General features: G+C 37.0%; 1 protein-coding gene across 1 annotated transcript in view; it reads left to right on the top strand.

Moving 5' to 3' along the window:
* Positions 1–16,665, top strand: part of LOC306866890 (receptor-type tyrosine-protein phosphatase beta-like) — an 88,325-nt gene extending 71,660 nt beyond the window's left edge. Inside the window, exons 32-50 of the mRNA XM_079412314.1 lie at positions 84–344; positions 521–769; positions 1,023–1,283; positions 2,092–2,361; positions 5,588–5,851; positions 6,073–6,333; positions 6,536–6,784; positions 7,038–7,298; positions 8,013–8,282; positions 8,583–8,691; positions 8,797–8,841; positions 9,046–9,133; positions 9,285–9,375; positions 11,670–11,743; positions 11,846–11,980; positions 12,270–12,386; positions 12,510–12,670; positions 12,792–12,927; positions 15,317–16,665. Coding sequence (XP_079268440.1) covers positions 84–344; positions 521–769; positions 1,023–1,283; positions 2,092–2,361; positions 5,588–5,851; positions 6,073–6,333; positions 6,536–6,784; positions 7,038–7,298; positions 8,013–8,282; positions 8,583–8,691; positions 8,797–8,841; positions 9,046–9,133; positions 9,285–9,375; positions 11,670–11,743; positions 11,846–11,980; positions 12,270–12,386; positions 12,510–12,670; positions 12,792–12,927; positions 15,317–15,439 — 3,425 coding nt within the window. The 3' untranslated portion in view covers positions 15,440–16,665. The remainder of the gene's footprint in view (positions 1–83; positions 345–520; positions 770–1,022; positions 1,284–2,091; positions 2,362–5,587; positions 5,852–6,072; positions 6,334–6,535; positions 6,785–7,037; positions 7,299–8,012; positions 8,283–8,582; positions 8,692–8,796; positions 8,842–9,045; positions 9,134–9,284; positions 9,376–11,669; positions 11,744–11,845; positions 11,981–12,269; positions 12,387–12,509; positions 12,671–12,791; positions 12,928–15,316) is intronic.
* Positions 16,666–17,336: the final 671 nt, after the last annotated feature.

Raw genomic sequence — 17,336 nt, 5'->3', positions numbered from 1 at the left:
CCGCCAGTTGACATTTCCCCCATATGTTTTTATATTTAACTTTTGTCCTGATTGTAAAAATATGCTCTTCTCTCCCCAAACAGAGCCAAATATGATCATAAATCTAACAGTGTCTGAAATCACAACATCTTCTGTGTTTCTGACATGGGAAGAACCAGTTGGAAATAGATCTTTCTTTAAAATTCAGTGGACGGGTGATAAAACAAACAGAAGTTCAACAACTTATAACACCTCCTGTAACATCACTGGTCTGACTGCTGGAGTCAATTATACATTTATCATCACAGCTATAGCAGCAGACAAATCAACAGAAGGAGAATCAGTGGTTACCTCAAAATATACTAGTATGTTTTCCAATTAAATATTTCCTGATTTCTCTAGCCAGATACTCATATTATTGACTGATTCATTTCATATATATATATATATATATATATATATATATATATAAATCTTGACTACATTAGGATTTCAGCATTCACATTTTAATCCCTGAATGTCTGTTATTTTTCACTTGCAGAGCCTGACGTCATCATGAACCTCACAGCTGTTGAAATCACAACATCCTCTGTCTTACTAAACTGGACTAAACCAGACGGTCAAAGCTTCCGTTATCGTGTAGAATATGAAGATAAGAATGTGACTACTGAAAACACCTCCATCAAAATAAATGATCTGATTCCTGGAGCACAGTACACTTTCAGAGTGTTTGCAGTTGCAGCTGATCATGTGACCAAGGGAAGAGCCAATCAGATTTCACTGTATACCAGTAAGAGCTCTGATTGGATGTTTAATCTGAATGAATCTGCTGAACCTTCATCCTTGAAAGCATCTCATATTTACATGCATTGATCAGAAAACTGTACAGCAACATCTTAATACACCAGACTGAGTTCTGGCCTTATTTCCATTGTTTTATCAATTCATAATTGCACCATTCATACTTACTCATATTTACAGTCATACTTTATTTAATTCCCCTTTCATCAACATGTATGAATTGCTCTTCTCTCCCCTCACAGAGCCAGGTGTGATCGGTATACCCAAAATGACTGAAATCACAACATCATCTGTGTTTCTGAGATGGGATGAGCCAGCGGGAAAGAGAGCTTTCTTTCACCTTAATTGGACTGATGTTAAAACATCCAACCATACAATAACCAATAACACAGAGTATAAAATCGCTGGTCTGACTGCTGGAGTCAATTACACATTCTGCATCACTGCTGTGGCAGCAGATAAATCAACAGAAGGCCATACGTTCTGCCTCTCAAACTATACCAGTATGTAAAATTATAAATTATCTGTTCTTTGCTAAATAGAATGTTTAAACAAACTGACCCAACCTTTTTTTCTACTAATATAATTTCATTAGCATCTACTTGTTTTTATGTAAGGAACCTATAACATATGTTTTCAGTCACACTCTAGGGACCAATTCCCACCATTAACTACGACTTTTGCCTCAATAAACTCATAATTTGCTGCTTACTAATAGTTATTGAGGTAGTTGTAAAGTTTGGGTATGGGGTTGGATTAAAGGATCCAAAATGTGGTCATGCAGAATAAGGCCTTAATATGTGCACTAATAAACAGCCAATATGCTAGTTAATAAGCAACTACTTAAACGTGAGAATTTGTCCCTAAACTAAAGTGCTGTTGCATGCTCTTAGTTGTACACATTGGATATGGTTTTATTGTCATAACCTAGTAAGCTTGATGCCTTGACAACATCTCATTTTTGAATGGAAAATTGTACAGTGTACATTTGATTCTCACAAATTCTGGTGTAACTACACTGTAAAAAAAAAAAAAAAAAGTTGAACCAACTTAAAATTTTAAGGCAACCAGCTTTTTGCAGATTTTTCAGTTCTCTCAACTTATTTTTGTAGGAGATTCTCCACTTTTTGTTGTATAAACTTAAAACAACAAGTTGAGAAAACTCAAAAATCTGCTGAAGCTGGTTGCCTAAAAATGTTAAGTTTGCTCAACTTTTCTTTCTTTTTTTTTTACAGTGTACAAATGCCATGTAATTGTATAATTATAATTCTCACTTTCACCAACTCATTTATTTTTCTTTTCCCCACACAGAGCCAGATGTGATCAGGAATCTCACAGCAAACAACATCACAACATCATCTGTGTTTCTGACATGGTATGAACCAGCTGGAAAAAGAGATTTTTTTAGAATTCACTGGACCGATGAGAAAAGGACGACTTATAAAGAAACAAATAAAACTACTAGCACTTCCTATAACATCACTGGTCTGACTGCTGGAGTCAATTACACATTCTGCGTCACTGCTGTGGCAGCAGATAAATCTACAGAAGGAGAAACTGTCTGCACCATACAATCTACCAGTATGTAAAATTATCAAATATCTGTCCTTTTCGTCTTTGTACAAAATTCCCACAATAACTTTTAATATAATGTTGTGACTATCAATGTTAGCTCCATCAGAAAATTATGTAAAACAGATAATGTGTCAGGGACCAGGTAGTGAACTTGCAAGCACTGCCCCTGGAGGAGGCAGACCCAGCCCTAGCTTTAGCTTCTGGACCTCAGAACAGCTCTTTGACTGTTACGGAGGACAGCAGAAGGGGAAGGCTTTCTTCAAGCAGAGGATGGCCCACTGGATAGTGGATGCCATCACCTTGGCCTATGAAGCACAAGGTGTGCCCTGCCCGCTCAGGTTGCGTCCTCACTCCACTAGGGGTGTCGTATCGTCCTGGGCGCTGGCTCGTGGTGCCTCGCTAACAGACATCTGTAGAGCTGCAGGTTGGGCGACTCCCAACACGTTCGCTAGGTTTTATAGCCTACGTGTCTAACCGGTTTCCTCCTGTGTTCTCACCTCAAACGGGTAGTGGCACTGAGAGGCCCGGCTCAGAGTTGGCTTGTGGCGTCCTTACGCCTAATTCTCCAGAGAGTTCCTTAACCAGGCAAACCCTGTCGAGTCCTCCAGCACTCCGGCGTCCGGACGTGGCGGAGCATCCGGCGCCAGGCCTTTCAGCCAATGAATTCTTGAAATCTGGTGTGAGGCTAGTGCCCATATGAGAGATCCTGTCGGGATCCCATATGTGCATCCCATGGTATGCTTATTAGAGCCGTGTTTCCCCTGGCAGACCACGTTCTGCCATCTCTAATGATGCAGCCTAAGCCATCTAAGAGACTTCCATGTGCTATAGGGCCCTACGGGGTTACTTCACATGTCTAAATGTCACTTAACCCCCTCTGGGAGGAGGTGTCTCCGCAGTGTGCCTCTTCCAAGCGGAAGGGCATGCTTCCCAGTGTTATCCAAGTCCTACTGGTGGGTTGCTCAAGGAACAACAGTAGTTGACCTTCTCTGTGTAGAGCCCAGTCCTATCGTCTGCCTTATAGGAAGGATCAGGAGGCCTACACAGGGCACTGGAAGGGGCAGCTTCTGTGGCGCTTTGGTAGGGATCCCTATTTCGTCGGTCATCCGACGTGACTCGGAATGACCGACTGAAAGGGAACGTCTCGGTTACGTATGTAACCCTCGTTCCCTGAAGGAGGGAACAGAGACGTCACGTCCTGTCGCCACAGTCGCTGTACCACTGCTGAGTTGCCGAGTCACCGGCTCGGCTCCTCAGCGAAAGCATGAATTAATGCGGTGCACCTGCTGCCTGTTATGCTCACGCTGTGATCAGCGGCAGCTGGATGCAATGATCGCATGCCAATGTCCATTGGCTCGTTTAGTTACACTCAAAGTGGTTTGGTCTCTCTGTGAGATCCCAATTTTGTCGGTCATCCAACGTGACGTCGCCGTTCCCTCCTTCAGGGAACGAGGGTTACATACATAACCTAAGACGTTTTCCCGGGCCTGTGTGTGCAACAAGTGGGCGGGCAATAAGCTAATGTTTCTTTTTTTTTTTTAAAGCAGTACATAAGACAAAACATACTTAGACTATACCATTAAATACAAAACATGAAAGAAAGTAAAATAAAGATAGAAAAAAATAACTGAACCAATACAATTTTTTTTTTTTATAAATAAATAAAAGATAGAGAGAGAGAGAGAGAGAGAGAAATAATTGAATAAATAAGTAGAAATTAAATAACGAATTCCTCTTAGAAAGGGAGAAAAAAAAACAAAAAAATCACGGTTGGTGTGGAGGCACCAAGGTGGTATGAGAGTACGTCGGCATTCAGGGGCCTTAGAGTGGAACAGCCAGGAATGTTTCCGCCTGAGCATTATATTTCAATGAGAGTATGGTGCACCAGAGAGAACCTTTTCACCCTTAACGTGGGAGGGGGAGGGGGTGATTTACTATGAATATTTCATGTTGACGTCAACATGAAATGGCTTGGGATTCGTTTTAAAAAAAAAAGACACATTTCCATGATTCAGAGTTTTTTTAAGGAATTTAAGGAATGAAGCAAGTCATTTTATGAATGTAATTGAATCATTCGCTCGGCCAGTGGGTTCAAAATGCGGGACCAGGAACCAAACAGCACTGTGTTGCTCACAGACACGCAACTCTTCTGCTCGGGATTTTTAAAAAATCTAATCTTCCAATTAATATCCAAGTATAAAAGACAGCCTTTTACCACTTTCTTTGTTAGTTCTTTCGGCATACCTCCTCCTCCCCATCTCCTCCTTTTATGCATACATATTTATTTATTTATCTTTCTGTCTATAGGGGGCTATCAGAGCTCGAGCAGAATAGTCTCTCTGAGCCCTCCATTGCAGACATGAAGCCAAATCTGTTTACCACTAATGCTAAGATTATATGGGCACACGAACTCATGAATAGTATTTAATAAATAAAGAGTATTTTATAAATAAAGAGATTATATTTACAGTTTTTAAAAAGTATTATTTTATTTGTAATAAGTGCAGTAGAAGATGCTGTATTTATACTTAATAATATTAGTGGATAAATAGTAGTGGATAGTTGCACCTCAGAGTTGTAGTAGCCTACATTATAAAACAGTATGAGATGATAACATATTGAGTGTAGATTATAATCTTTATTGAAATTATTAATGGATGTCGGCTGGGTCAATAAAGCCCTACACCTAACCCTACAGCTATACCCTATAAACACTATATATACCTGAGGCACTTTACTGAAAATAAACGCCTTTCCGATCTGATATGTGATGGGAAAAGGGAAAAGAATGTGAGTTGAACGAGTTTGGCAAAAGGCAGATTCAAACTTGCGTCGATCGCTTTAGAAGTTATCATCAAGAGTCTCCCTACGCCACTGCTGGTGTTGTTGAATATGCGTCTTTTGTAATGATTTCTATTGCAAGTAGACATTGGTGGGTACAGTTACTCTAAATAGCCTCCGCTAACAAGGTGGCCTATTTGCACTTAATAGACACTACATATTTGGAGCTGTTTTGGCGATATAGAGCAAATCAGAAATACTGTTCTGTAATGTAAGTCAGTTAATAGCTTTTTTTTAATTGCATAAAATCAGAATTACATTTGCAGTCGTGCTAACATTCGGGAAAACAGTACTCTTCTTCCTTGATTGATATTGCTGAACTATACCATATGTTACAAACAAACAAGAACTCAAAAGTCATTTGTGAATTGTTCTTTTCTGCTGTACACAGAGCCGGATGCGATCAGGAATCTCAACGTGTCTAAAATCACAACCTCATCTGTGTTTCTGACTTGGGTTGAACCAGCTGGAAATAGATCTTTCTTTAAACTCAAATGGACTGATGAGAAGACTAACGCAAATACAACAGAAACTTCTAACACTTCCTATAACATCACTGGTCTGACTGCTGGGGTCAATTACACATTCTGCATCACTGCTGTGGCAGCAGATCAATCAACAGAAGGAGAAACTGTCTGCATCTCACAATTCACTAGTATGTAGAATAAAAAAAATCTATTTTTCTTGCTATATATTAGTGAGTATATGTAAAACTATAAAATATCTGTTTTCTGCTACAATGTTATAAGAATGATCCCTTCCCCCTTTTTAGTCTATTGTTAGTTATTTTGTCCCGCCAGTTGACATTTCCCCCAAATGTTTTTGTATTTAACTTTTGTCCTGATTGTAAAAATATGCTCTTCTCTCCCCAAACAGAGCCAAATATGATCATAAATCTAACAGTGTCTGAAATCACAACATCTTCTGTGTTTCTGACATGGGAAGAACCAGTTGGAAATAGATCTTTCTTTAAAATTCAGTGGACGGGTGATAAAACAAACAGAAGTTCAACAACTTATAACACCTCCTGTAACATCACTGGTCTGACTGCTGGAGTCAATTATACATTTATCATCACAGCTATAGCAGCAGAAAAATCAACAGAAGGAGAATCAGTGGTTACCTCAAAATATACTAGTATGTTTTTCAATTAAATATTTCCTGATTTCTCTAGCCAGATACTCATATTATTGACTGATTCATTTCATATATATACATATATATATATATATATATATATATATATATATATATATATATATATATATAAATCTTGACAACATTAGGATTTTAGCATTCACATTTTAATCCCTGAATGTCTGTTATTTTTCACTTGCAGAGCCTGACGTCATCATGAACCTCACAGCTGTTGAAATCACAACATCCTCTGTCTTACTAAACTGGACTAAACCAGACGGTCAAAGCTCCAGTTACCGTGTAGAATATGAAGATAAGAATGTGACTACTGAAAACACCTCCATCAAAATAAATGATCTGATTCCTGGAGCACAGTACACATTCAGAGTGTTTGTAGTTGCAGCTGATCATGTGACCGAGGGAAGAGCCAATCAGATTTCACTGTATACCAGTAAGAGCTCTGATTGGATGTTTAATCTGAATGAATCTGCTGAACCTTCATCCTTGAAAGCATCTCATATTTACATGCATTGATCAGAAAACTGTACAGCAACATCTTAATACACCAGACTGAGTTCTGGCCTTATTTCCATTGTTTTATCAATTCATAATTGCACCATTCATATTTACTCATATTTACAGTCATACTTTATTTAATTCCCCTTTCATCAACATGTATGAATTGCTCTTCTCTCCCCTCACAGAGCCAGGTGTGATCGGTATACCCAAAATGACTGAAATCACAACATCATCTGTGTTTCTGAGATGGGATGAGCCAGCGGGAAAGAGAGCTTTCTTTCACCTTAATTGGACTGATGTTAAAACATCCAACCATACAATAACCAATAACACAGAGTATAAAATCGCTGGTCTGACTGCTGGAGTCAATTACACATTCTGCATCACTGCTGTGGCAGCAGATAAATCAACAGAAGGCAATACGTTCTGCCTCTCAAACTATACCAGTATGTAAAATTATAAATTATCTGTTCTTTGCTAAATAGAATGTTTAAACAAACTGACTCACACTCTGGGGACCAATTCCCACCATTAACTACGTATTTTGCCTCAATAAACTCATAATTTGCTGCTTACTAATAGTTATTGAGGTAGTTGTAAAGTTTAGGTATGGGGTTGGAGGATTAAAGGATCCAAAATGTGGTCATGCAGAATAAGGCCTTAATATGTGCACTAATAAACAGCCAATATGCTAGTTAATAAGCAACTACTTAAACGTGAGAATTTGTCCCTAAACTAAAGTGCTGTTGCATGCTCTTAGTTGTACACATTGGATATGGTTTTATTGTCATAACCTATTAAGCTTGATGCCTTGACAACATCTCATTTTTGGACGGAAAATTGTACAGTGTACATTTGATTCTCACAAATTCTGGTGTAACTACACTGTAAAAAAAAAAAAAGAAAGTTGAACCAACCAGCTTTTTGCAGATTTTTCAGTTCTCTCAACTTATTTTTGTAGGAGATTCAGAACTTTTTGTTGTATAAACTTAAAACAACAAGTTGAGAAAACTCAAAAATCTGCTGAAGCTGGTAGCCTAAAAAATTTAAGTTTGCTCAACTTTTCTTTCTTTTTTTTTTACAGTGTACAAATGCCATGTAATTGTATAATTATAATTCTCACTTTCACCAACTCATTTATTTTTCTTTTCCCCACACAGAGCCAGATGTGATCAGGAATCTCACAGCAAACAACATCACAACATCATCTGTGTTTCTGACATGGTATGAACCAGCTGGAAAAAGAGATTTTTTTAGAATGCAATGGACCGATGAGAAAAGGACGACTTATAAAGAAACAAATAAAACTACTAGCACTTCCTATAACATCACTGGTCTGACTGCTGGAGTCAATTACACATTCTGCATCACTGCTGTGGCAGCAGATAAATCAACAGAAGGAGAAACTGTCTGCATCATACAATCTACCAGTATGTAAAATGATCAAATATCTGTCCTTTTCCTCTTTGTACAAAACTCCCACAATAACTTTTAATATCATGTTGTGACAATCAATGTTAGCTCCATCAGAAAATGATGTAAAACAGATAATGTGTTTTTTTTTAAGGATAATCTATTGCATCTCAGTGTATACATGCATATCAACTTTTTGATCTGGATAATTTAATAAACAAGGTTTTATTCTGATAAAAACTGTAAATACATTACTGCTTTTTCTTCATCGGGAACATGTTTAATAATATAATAACACTTATCGTATTCTCATGTAGATTCCCCTTACAATCCCCCGGATACCACTCCAATGATTGTTGGCGTAGTTTTGGCAGTGATCTGTTTTCTCATCATCATAACTCTCATTCTCTTCTTCTATTCAAGAAGGTGAGTTGCTAGTGTCATCAGAGAAGTAACTACTGGATAGAGCTCAAGATACAGGAGTCTTTCAGATTCATTTTAGTAACATTTCTTTACTACTCTCTGTTCCAGACAAACCAAAAAACAATGTCCTGATATCCCTGTACACACCATTAGGTAATTTTGTTTGATATGTTTATAGTTGAATATTTATTTGACAAAACTTTAAATTGTTAATGTATTAATTTTTCCTTCTATTTCCAGCAATAAAATGTAAGTAACTGTTTTATTATTAATCTATTAATTTTTAATGTGGAAACATGATTCTTTACACTTTATTGTATATTTTTTACGTTTTTTTATTTTTTTTATGGCACACAGTGATATTGCTTTGAGAATAGAAGATTATGAAGAGTACTTTAATCAGAAGCATGCAGATTCCAACTGTGGTTTTGCTGAAGAGTATGAGGTATGAGAAACACAAACATATATATTTTTTTTTCTTTATTTAGACACTTCTTCCTATGACAATATTATCAAACAGTTTTACTCAGGACTTGTCACAGAAATTCATATAGAAATTAGTGTTCTAGTCCTAAAGTAGTGCTGTGTTGTTGCAGGAGTTGAAAACTGTTGGAACGGCACAGTCCAAAAACACTGCCCTGGCTATTGAAAACAAGCCGAAGAACCGTTACAGCAATGTGCTACCTTGTGAGTAGACTGACTGTTGCATGTACTAAAAGGTGTACATTTTCAGTTCATTTCCTGAGGCGCAGAGCCAAAGCACAACCAAAATAATGTTCTCCTGCAAGATGCATAGTTAATTTTGTTAACCACTGGAGGGCCAAAAGTTAAAATGTTTAAAGGGGTCATATGATGCGATTTCAAGTTTTCCTTTCTCTTTGGAGTGTTACAAGCTGTTTGTGCATAGATAAGATCCCTGAAGTTGCAAAGACTAAAGTCTCAAACCCAAAGATATATTCTTTATAAAAGTTAAGACTCGTCCACGCCCCCCTAAAACAGCTCATTCAAACTCACCCCCACATGTCTACGTCACAATGTGGAAATATTTGCTGCCCAAATGTTTACGCAAAGAAAGAAGACTGTGGTTTCAGTAACCGCAGTAATGTTGATGCAGCTATGTCAGGGAGACGCTGCGTGTTTCTATGCAAAAGCAAAAGCACTTTATTTGGCCTTCTGAAAGTGGATGCAATTAAATAATTGGTTAAGATTTGTTTACAACACAACAGCACAACCCAAATGTTCGAATTTGTGCGACACATTTTATGGACGACAGTTTCGTGAACCTAGGAGGGTACAAGGCTGGCTATGCACGAAGGCTATCTCCAAAAAAAAAAAGGGGTCAATTCTGATTTTGCTATAACAATCTGGCACTTATGAATCAGCGACTGTAAATATGTTTTGTTATTAGTTCAAGTATTTGCTATTGACTGTTCAAATGCCGAGTTTTGTGCGTAACGTGTCGTGTGTGTGTGTGAGAGAGAGAGGGGAACAGGGTCACATCACAGCGGAGTGTACAGCCTGTCAGAAAACGTCTTAACCGCAGCTTGTCTGCAAACACATATGAACATCATCACTGTCTCTGTCACATGACTCTCTTGGGCTTGAACTGATAAAACTAACTTGAAAGCTGAAGCTTGCGATTATGGTAAAATTATTTCCAAAGCGTGCTTGTGGTGTTTAGCCAATCACAATGCACTGTGTCAGCTGGCCAATCAGAGCAGACTGTGCTTGTCGGAACGAGGGGCTTTGTAGAAAACGACCCGTTTGAGAGAGGCGGGGCATAGAGGACCTACAATAATGTACAGTATTTGAAAAATAATGTGGTTTGTGAACATTAAAGCATGTCAACATATTCTGTTACACCAAATAATGATCTTTAAAACAGCATAATATGACCCCTTTAAAAGCAATAAACATTTAAAGAAATAAACTAAAATTAAGAATAGATAATACACTCAATGTAGACTCAGGATTATGTTTATCTAAACGAGACACAGGTGATAAACATAAATCAAGAAAAACAAGAAATGAATGAACTGGAAATGTATAAAGACAATATGTGACAAAAATGATCAAAATATAAAAGAGTGCTTTAAATTATAACAGAACATGATAGGTATGACGATCAGTGTTGGGAAGGTTATTTTGGAAATGTAATAGTTACAAATTACAAGTTACCCTCTTTAAAATGTAATAAGTGTTGCAACTATTTCAACTCTATCTCTACTTTAAAGTAATGTAACTGATTACATTTGATTACATTTTGATTACTTTTCTAAATTTCTAATGTTTCCAACTGCTAATCATTTTCAAATATGTAAACTAGGCAGGGTTAACCTTACAGTAGTACTCAAGACTGATTACTGTCAGACTTCTCAAACCCTTCATCACTTAAATTAAGATTATAATAATTCTTTTCACTTTGCGATTTTTCTGAGGTTAAACAGAAATAGTTTCATAACAAGAAATAGTTTAGTAGTTATGATACTGTTTTTGAAATCAAGTCTTTGCATAGTTATGACAGGAAACACTGGCATCTAACAATGCCTTGGGAAATAAACAGTTAATCTTAAAAAATAAAGCATATACATAATCCCAAATAGGAAATAAAACAGTTATTGAATGAGCATGTGTCCTATTCTGTGTCCTAAACTCCTGAAACATTGTCTCATATTTTAGAGCTGTCAATGCAATTTATGAAAGAAATCAGTATGTGGATGTGTGTGTGAAAAAAAAAAATCAGATGTAACCTCTTTTGTAATTGTTAACATTTTCCCAAGTAACTGTAATTTCATTACAAATTTTCCTCTGTAACTGATTATAATTACATTAAATTACGTAATTTAGTTACATATAACTAGTTAGTTCCCAACACTGATGACCCTCTAATGTAACCTTATAACCTTATATAAAATCAGATGCATTTTTAGTTCATAATTAATAACTAATTTATGATACTAATTGTATGTTTGCCTTCACAGATGATGCTTCAAGAGTGAAGTTATCAATGTGCGGCAGCCCCTTTGATGACTACATCAATGCCAACTACATCCCAGTGAGTATATAAACAGAAGAAAAAATTCTGAAGTGTTTTTGTTTTTTCGGGTTATGTCTAAGCATGTTTTTCACTCTTCTTTCTTTCTTTTTTTTTAAACAGGGCTATAATTCAAGAAAAGAGTTTATAGCAGCTCAGGGTCCGCTGCCTGTCACAGTGAATGAATTCTGGAGAATGATCTGGGAGAAGAATGTCTACACCATAGTGATGCTGACCAAATGCAACGAGATGGGACGAGTAAGTTTTCATTGTGAAATATTATTATTTTGCATTTTTATGTCTTTATTTCGATAGGACAGTAGTTAGACAAGAAGCAAAGTGGGGGAGAGATAGAGGAACGGGATCGGGAAAGGTCCCCGAGCTGGGACTCGATCTTGGGATGCCCAAAGCACAATGACATTACATGTTGGCGCGCTGCCTGCGAGGCTATCACCACCAACCATTGTGAAATATTATTAGTCACATTGAAAAGTGTGAAAATGTATATTCAGAGTAAAGATAACCAGCTCTCTGTCATTTTCTCCAGGTGAAATGTGAGAAGTACTGGCCATCTGGGACTAATCATTATCAAAACATCTCTGTGACAACCACCTCAGAGATAGAACTGGAGAGCTGGACCATAAGAGACTTCAGAACTAAAAATGTAAAGCAACACTTCCTGCACCTGATATCTCCATTTATTCCTTCAGTAGTATGAGTGGATTTGTTTTTGTTGTTATTTTTAAATCAGTAATATTTTACAATAATAATATGGTTAATTCTGTAGGTGAAAACAGCAGAAACTCGCTATGTACGTCAGTTCCACTTCACGGCGTGGCCGGATCATGGAGTTCCACAGACCACTGAAGTCCTTATTGACTTCAGACACCTGGTCAGAGAACACATGGACCAGTACTCACGTCACTCTCCAACTGTGGTGCATTGCAGGTAAGTTCCTATTAACAAGCGTTTATCAATTTATAGTACAATGCAAACATCAAATTTCAAATTTTGCCATTTGTTAGATTAAACTTTTAATTTATTTTTTGACCTTCACACTTTTTTTTAGTGCCGGTGTGGGAAGAACAGGGACCTTCATTGCCATTGACCACCTGATCTTCCAGATTGAAAGAAACAGCATGGTGGACATCTACGGAACTGTTAATGATATGCGCATGCACAGGCCTCTCATGGTGCAGACTGAGGTAAGGTTTTCTGGGGATCAGTACAAGTTAAGCTTGTTCCTCCTTTAAAAAAAGTGGAGGTTACAGTGAGGCGCTTACAATGAAAGTAAATGCAGCCAGCTTTTAGAGAAGAAATGTGTATAATTTTGTAAAATCGCTTACTGTAAGAAAGCAGATTGAGCCAGATGATTCTTTATTGAACCCATGGGCGAATAACAGGTGGAGCAGGAATGGCAGTAGAAATCAGAGACAGATGTATAAGATGACACAATGATAATGCAGTTTTTAATGATGGTACACACTGTGGATCCATAAGGGAGTCATGAAGAGAACACTACTGAAGGCTAGTGGAATCAGATAGTCCTCTGTGTACTGTAAGACTATACAATGTGTGTGACTATGTGATGAGTATGTATGGAGTCCTTGATGAGTGGACTGGAGAGTGGGCACTCTGGTTGACCATGTCCCTGATGAGCTGGATGGTTGGGATGATTGCAGTGGAACAAGGTGAGTAGGGATGGTCCAGAATGTCACCTTGAGTGACCTACAGCGTTGGTCCGGGATGGTCCACAGATATGGGCCAATGTATTGAGGAAATTACTTTGTGCATGGAAGACAGAGGGCTTGTTGCGCCAACCATTGTTTTCCGTTGTTAAACTAGCAAAAGTGGATTCAGACATGCCCTATGTGCACATGCTCCATGCACTTCAGACCATGTGCTTAGATAATTAAAAATGGGCCCAGAGACAGAGTTCAAGGGTCAAGATAACCAGACTTTCTGTCTGGACTGGTAGGAAGAGGTGTCTGATCACAGGGTATCAGAATGGCCTTTCTGATGCCAGACAGCATGCTGCATGAAGTTGGCACTAGTGGTCGACAGCTGAGATGTGGAGGGTTTATGAGAACAGGAAAATCACAGTAGAGGACCCAGTAATTGTGTCATACCCATGGATGGCTGTTGGAGACAGTTTTGGGCACATTCAGCCCAGGGCAGGAAGTGACTCTAGAGCTGCTGATGTTGATGGCTGTAAGTTCAGAGGAAACAGGAGATTAGGCATGATAGCCAGAAGAAAAATTGCCAGGCAGCTTGAAGAAAGCTTCCAGACTTGGCATATGAATTGTGGACTTCTAGTAGGCTGTAGTTCCAGAAGACAAGATGGAATAGTATTTCTGCAGTCTCAAATGATTTGGGTAACCCCTTTAAATAAACCAGGTGTAAACAGTCAGTAGCAATCAGGACACAGGTTTGACTACTGAGGAAGGAAGGTTGGTTGTGAAGTCCACATCTAGATGTGACCATAGATGATGAGGGGTTGGCAGTGGAAGGACCTTTCCATCTGGAAGGCTGCGAGGTACTTCGGACATGGCACAACCTGGGCATAATCGGACAAAGCTCTGGACATCGTGCATCATCTGGACATATTCCAAGTTGGCACCACCAGTGCTTTGTTGCAGAAGGGCATAAAGCTTTGGGTTGTCCCCGGATGCCCAGAGAGGAGTGCAATGATTATTAATCTTATTCTAGAAGAATAGATTCTGGAGCAGACCCTGGAAAATCACTAAATGGAATCTAGAGAAGAAAAAGGGCAACCAGGCCTGGTGAAGGTTTGCATCGCAGAGGGATTCCAGGTTGCAATAATGGTGTGAATCTTAAAGCTAGTGGTGCCACTTCTTGAGTGCTTGCTCCCTGTAGCTCCCAGTTGCCAATATCATACTCTTGCTTGTTGGAAGGCAGTTTTTTTTTTTTATGGTGCTGATGGGTGTTGATGTGAATGCCTTCTTTAGTTGCTGGAAGGATTGAGCTGCTTCAGATGGTAAGGGTGAACAACAATGGAGCTGAAGTTTCAGAACAAGCATCTGTTGAAGTTTGAGAAGTTAGAGGAAACATTCTTCATTTGTGGTTGGAGTGGGTCAGGATTGGATAGCTTTATGGTCCATCTGGAGTGGACCACTGATGTACCCAAAGCCCAAAGTGTTCTGTTGAATATATTGTATTATTTTAACTGTGAAGCTGTTTTAATAATCACTGTAGGATTTATGATGAGCTGTAACAGTAATAGAGTAAAATTGGATAAGGCGTTACATAGAAAAGCAATAATAAGCTATTTTTTTCATATTGTATGTTAACAAGCTTATTGCTTACATCATGCAGATATTCTACTTAAATATATTACTTAGCCAAACACTGTGACCTTTTGCTTTTTTTTTTTTTTTTGGAGGAGGAACAAGTCCAAATTATCTGTCATAATTAGCATTATGAGACAAAAATAATCGATTGAGCTTGACTCATACTAAACATACTACATAAAAACTGGTGTTAACATTTGTTCTACAAAGAAACTGCCAAAGTAAGTTTGCATACTCAGACTCATATTTTTATACAGTTTTTTTTTTCTGTTTTCTACAACAGGAGCAATATGTTTACCTCCACCTGTGTGCGTATGACATAATTCGATCAAGAACTGGAACCAACGTGGACTTAATTTACCAGAATGCAGAAGCTCTCAGTATCTATCAGAATGTAAAATATTAAAAATCATAAATGTCCATTTAAGCATATTTTAAGTTTCACATGTATATGATGAGCACATATGCATACGTGTATGTATATATATATATATATGTCCTTTACATGTAGCTGGATGTAATTTATTTCTTGCACAATGCTCAAAACTTTTGAGTAATAGTTTAATTTTAATGAATACATTTAAAAGGTTACACTGGAAAAATTCAGCCAATTTCTATGATAATAATTTAAAGTAAACAGCAAGTAATTGTATTTATGATATTTCAATCAAGAGATTTTTTATTTTTTTATCTTTGTCCAAAAGAGATATTTGTATAATTTGACATAATATATTTACTGCAATATCAAACATCTGTACATTTTAGTACTGACACTATTGGGGGCTTTGTGGGATCCCAAGTTTTAAAAAATTTTTATATCTTCAAAATTACTTAGAGAAATATAATGTATCATGCATTATTTAACAATTTAGAGCAGAAACTAAATAATTTTTCTTTTTTTACACACTAGAAGGCACTCCTGACCTATCAGTGTACACGATAAAAATGGAAATATTGTGTACTATTATATTGATAATTATAAATGAAGAAAATAGGACTGATATGGTACAGTTTAGTTATTATTATGTTGTAGATTGTGCAGTGTGCATGAAGCTCAACCTGCTGTGCTGGATATGAGCATTTGCTTGGGATTTGTAATTTATGTTCCATTTGATTTTTATACAGTTAGTTTCAACCTTTTAATTTGATAAGACAAGCAGCGTTACAAGAGTGCTAATGGCTAACTATCCAAATTATGTCTTAAATGTAAGTAACTACATTAATGTCCTATTTACTACTGCACATTTATTTAAAAGCAATCACACCTGAAACTGGGCTAGTATTATAGTAAGCACACTGTGATATTGCTCAAACATATTTTATAAAGCACAAGATTTTTTTACTGTTTAAACCTTTTTATGATCAATACTTGGAATACTTTTATTTAACATTTTATTTGTATTTGAACAAATGTGCATTAGCGTCACTTTCACACTGGAGACTGTTTCTAGCTTCTGTAGCTTTTGTGAACTTATTTGTGTGTATGGATGCTATTTACGAAACTTCTTGTATAAAGGATACTTTACTGTACTTCTTTTTGGTTTTGATGATCAATTCTTTAGGAATATTCTGATAAATGTCGGAAACAATGAACACATAATGAATAACAAATAAATGAATTTTAAAACTAGTAAGAGTACTCTGTTCTGTCAGTCATTGTAGTGAGAACTTACAGTTCATATCTCCAAAAGACATCTGACTAAAACCAGAGGCCACATAACATTTGATGAGTAAAATGGAATTGATTTTTTGTTATTTAACAAGTGCTCTATGCATTTCTCTTGCGTTTATGCTGTAAAGACTTATGGCAGAATGCTTTCATCCTTCTTCCACTTGAGATCACCGAAGCAGTGAAATTTTAGATTTATGTTAAAATTTGTCATATGATGCTTTTATAAATATATTCACCGTGTCATTACACACCTTGACAAAAAATATTATTGATGATTAATGTGATTTAATACAAAATTATGAAGCATTTATAGGTCCAAACAATGTTGAGATACGTAAAATAAGCTGACTGAATGACAATTTGGCAAAATTTCATACACATATTAATTTATAACATCTTAATTATTATCTTTTTATTATTTACTGATAATTTTTATGATTTTTTCAACTAAATGTGCCTGTCCCACACTTTTGAGTCCTTACCGCAACAATGAAAAAAGGTTTTTATTATGACATTTTATCGAAGATAAACAAGTCTAGTTTCTATGGAAACAGAAATTAGCACATGAGCACATTGCCGACATATTGGGCCACCTCACTACCTCACTCACAAGATCCCAAAAATATAATGT

This window comes from Barbus barbus, assembly GCF_936440315.1.
Source record: "Barbus barbus genome assembly, chromosome: 48".
Lineage (NCBI taxonomy): Eukaryota > Metazoa > Chordata > Actinopteri > Cypriniformes > Cyprinidae > Barbus > Barbus barbus.
Note: the sequence above shows the minus strand (reverse complement) of the source record. Positions and strands in the feature narration are given on the sequence as shown.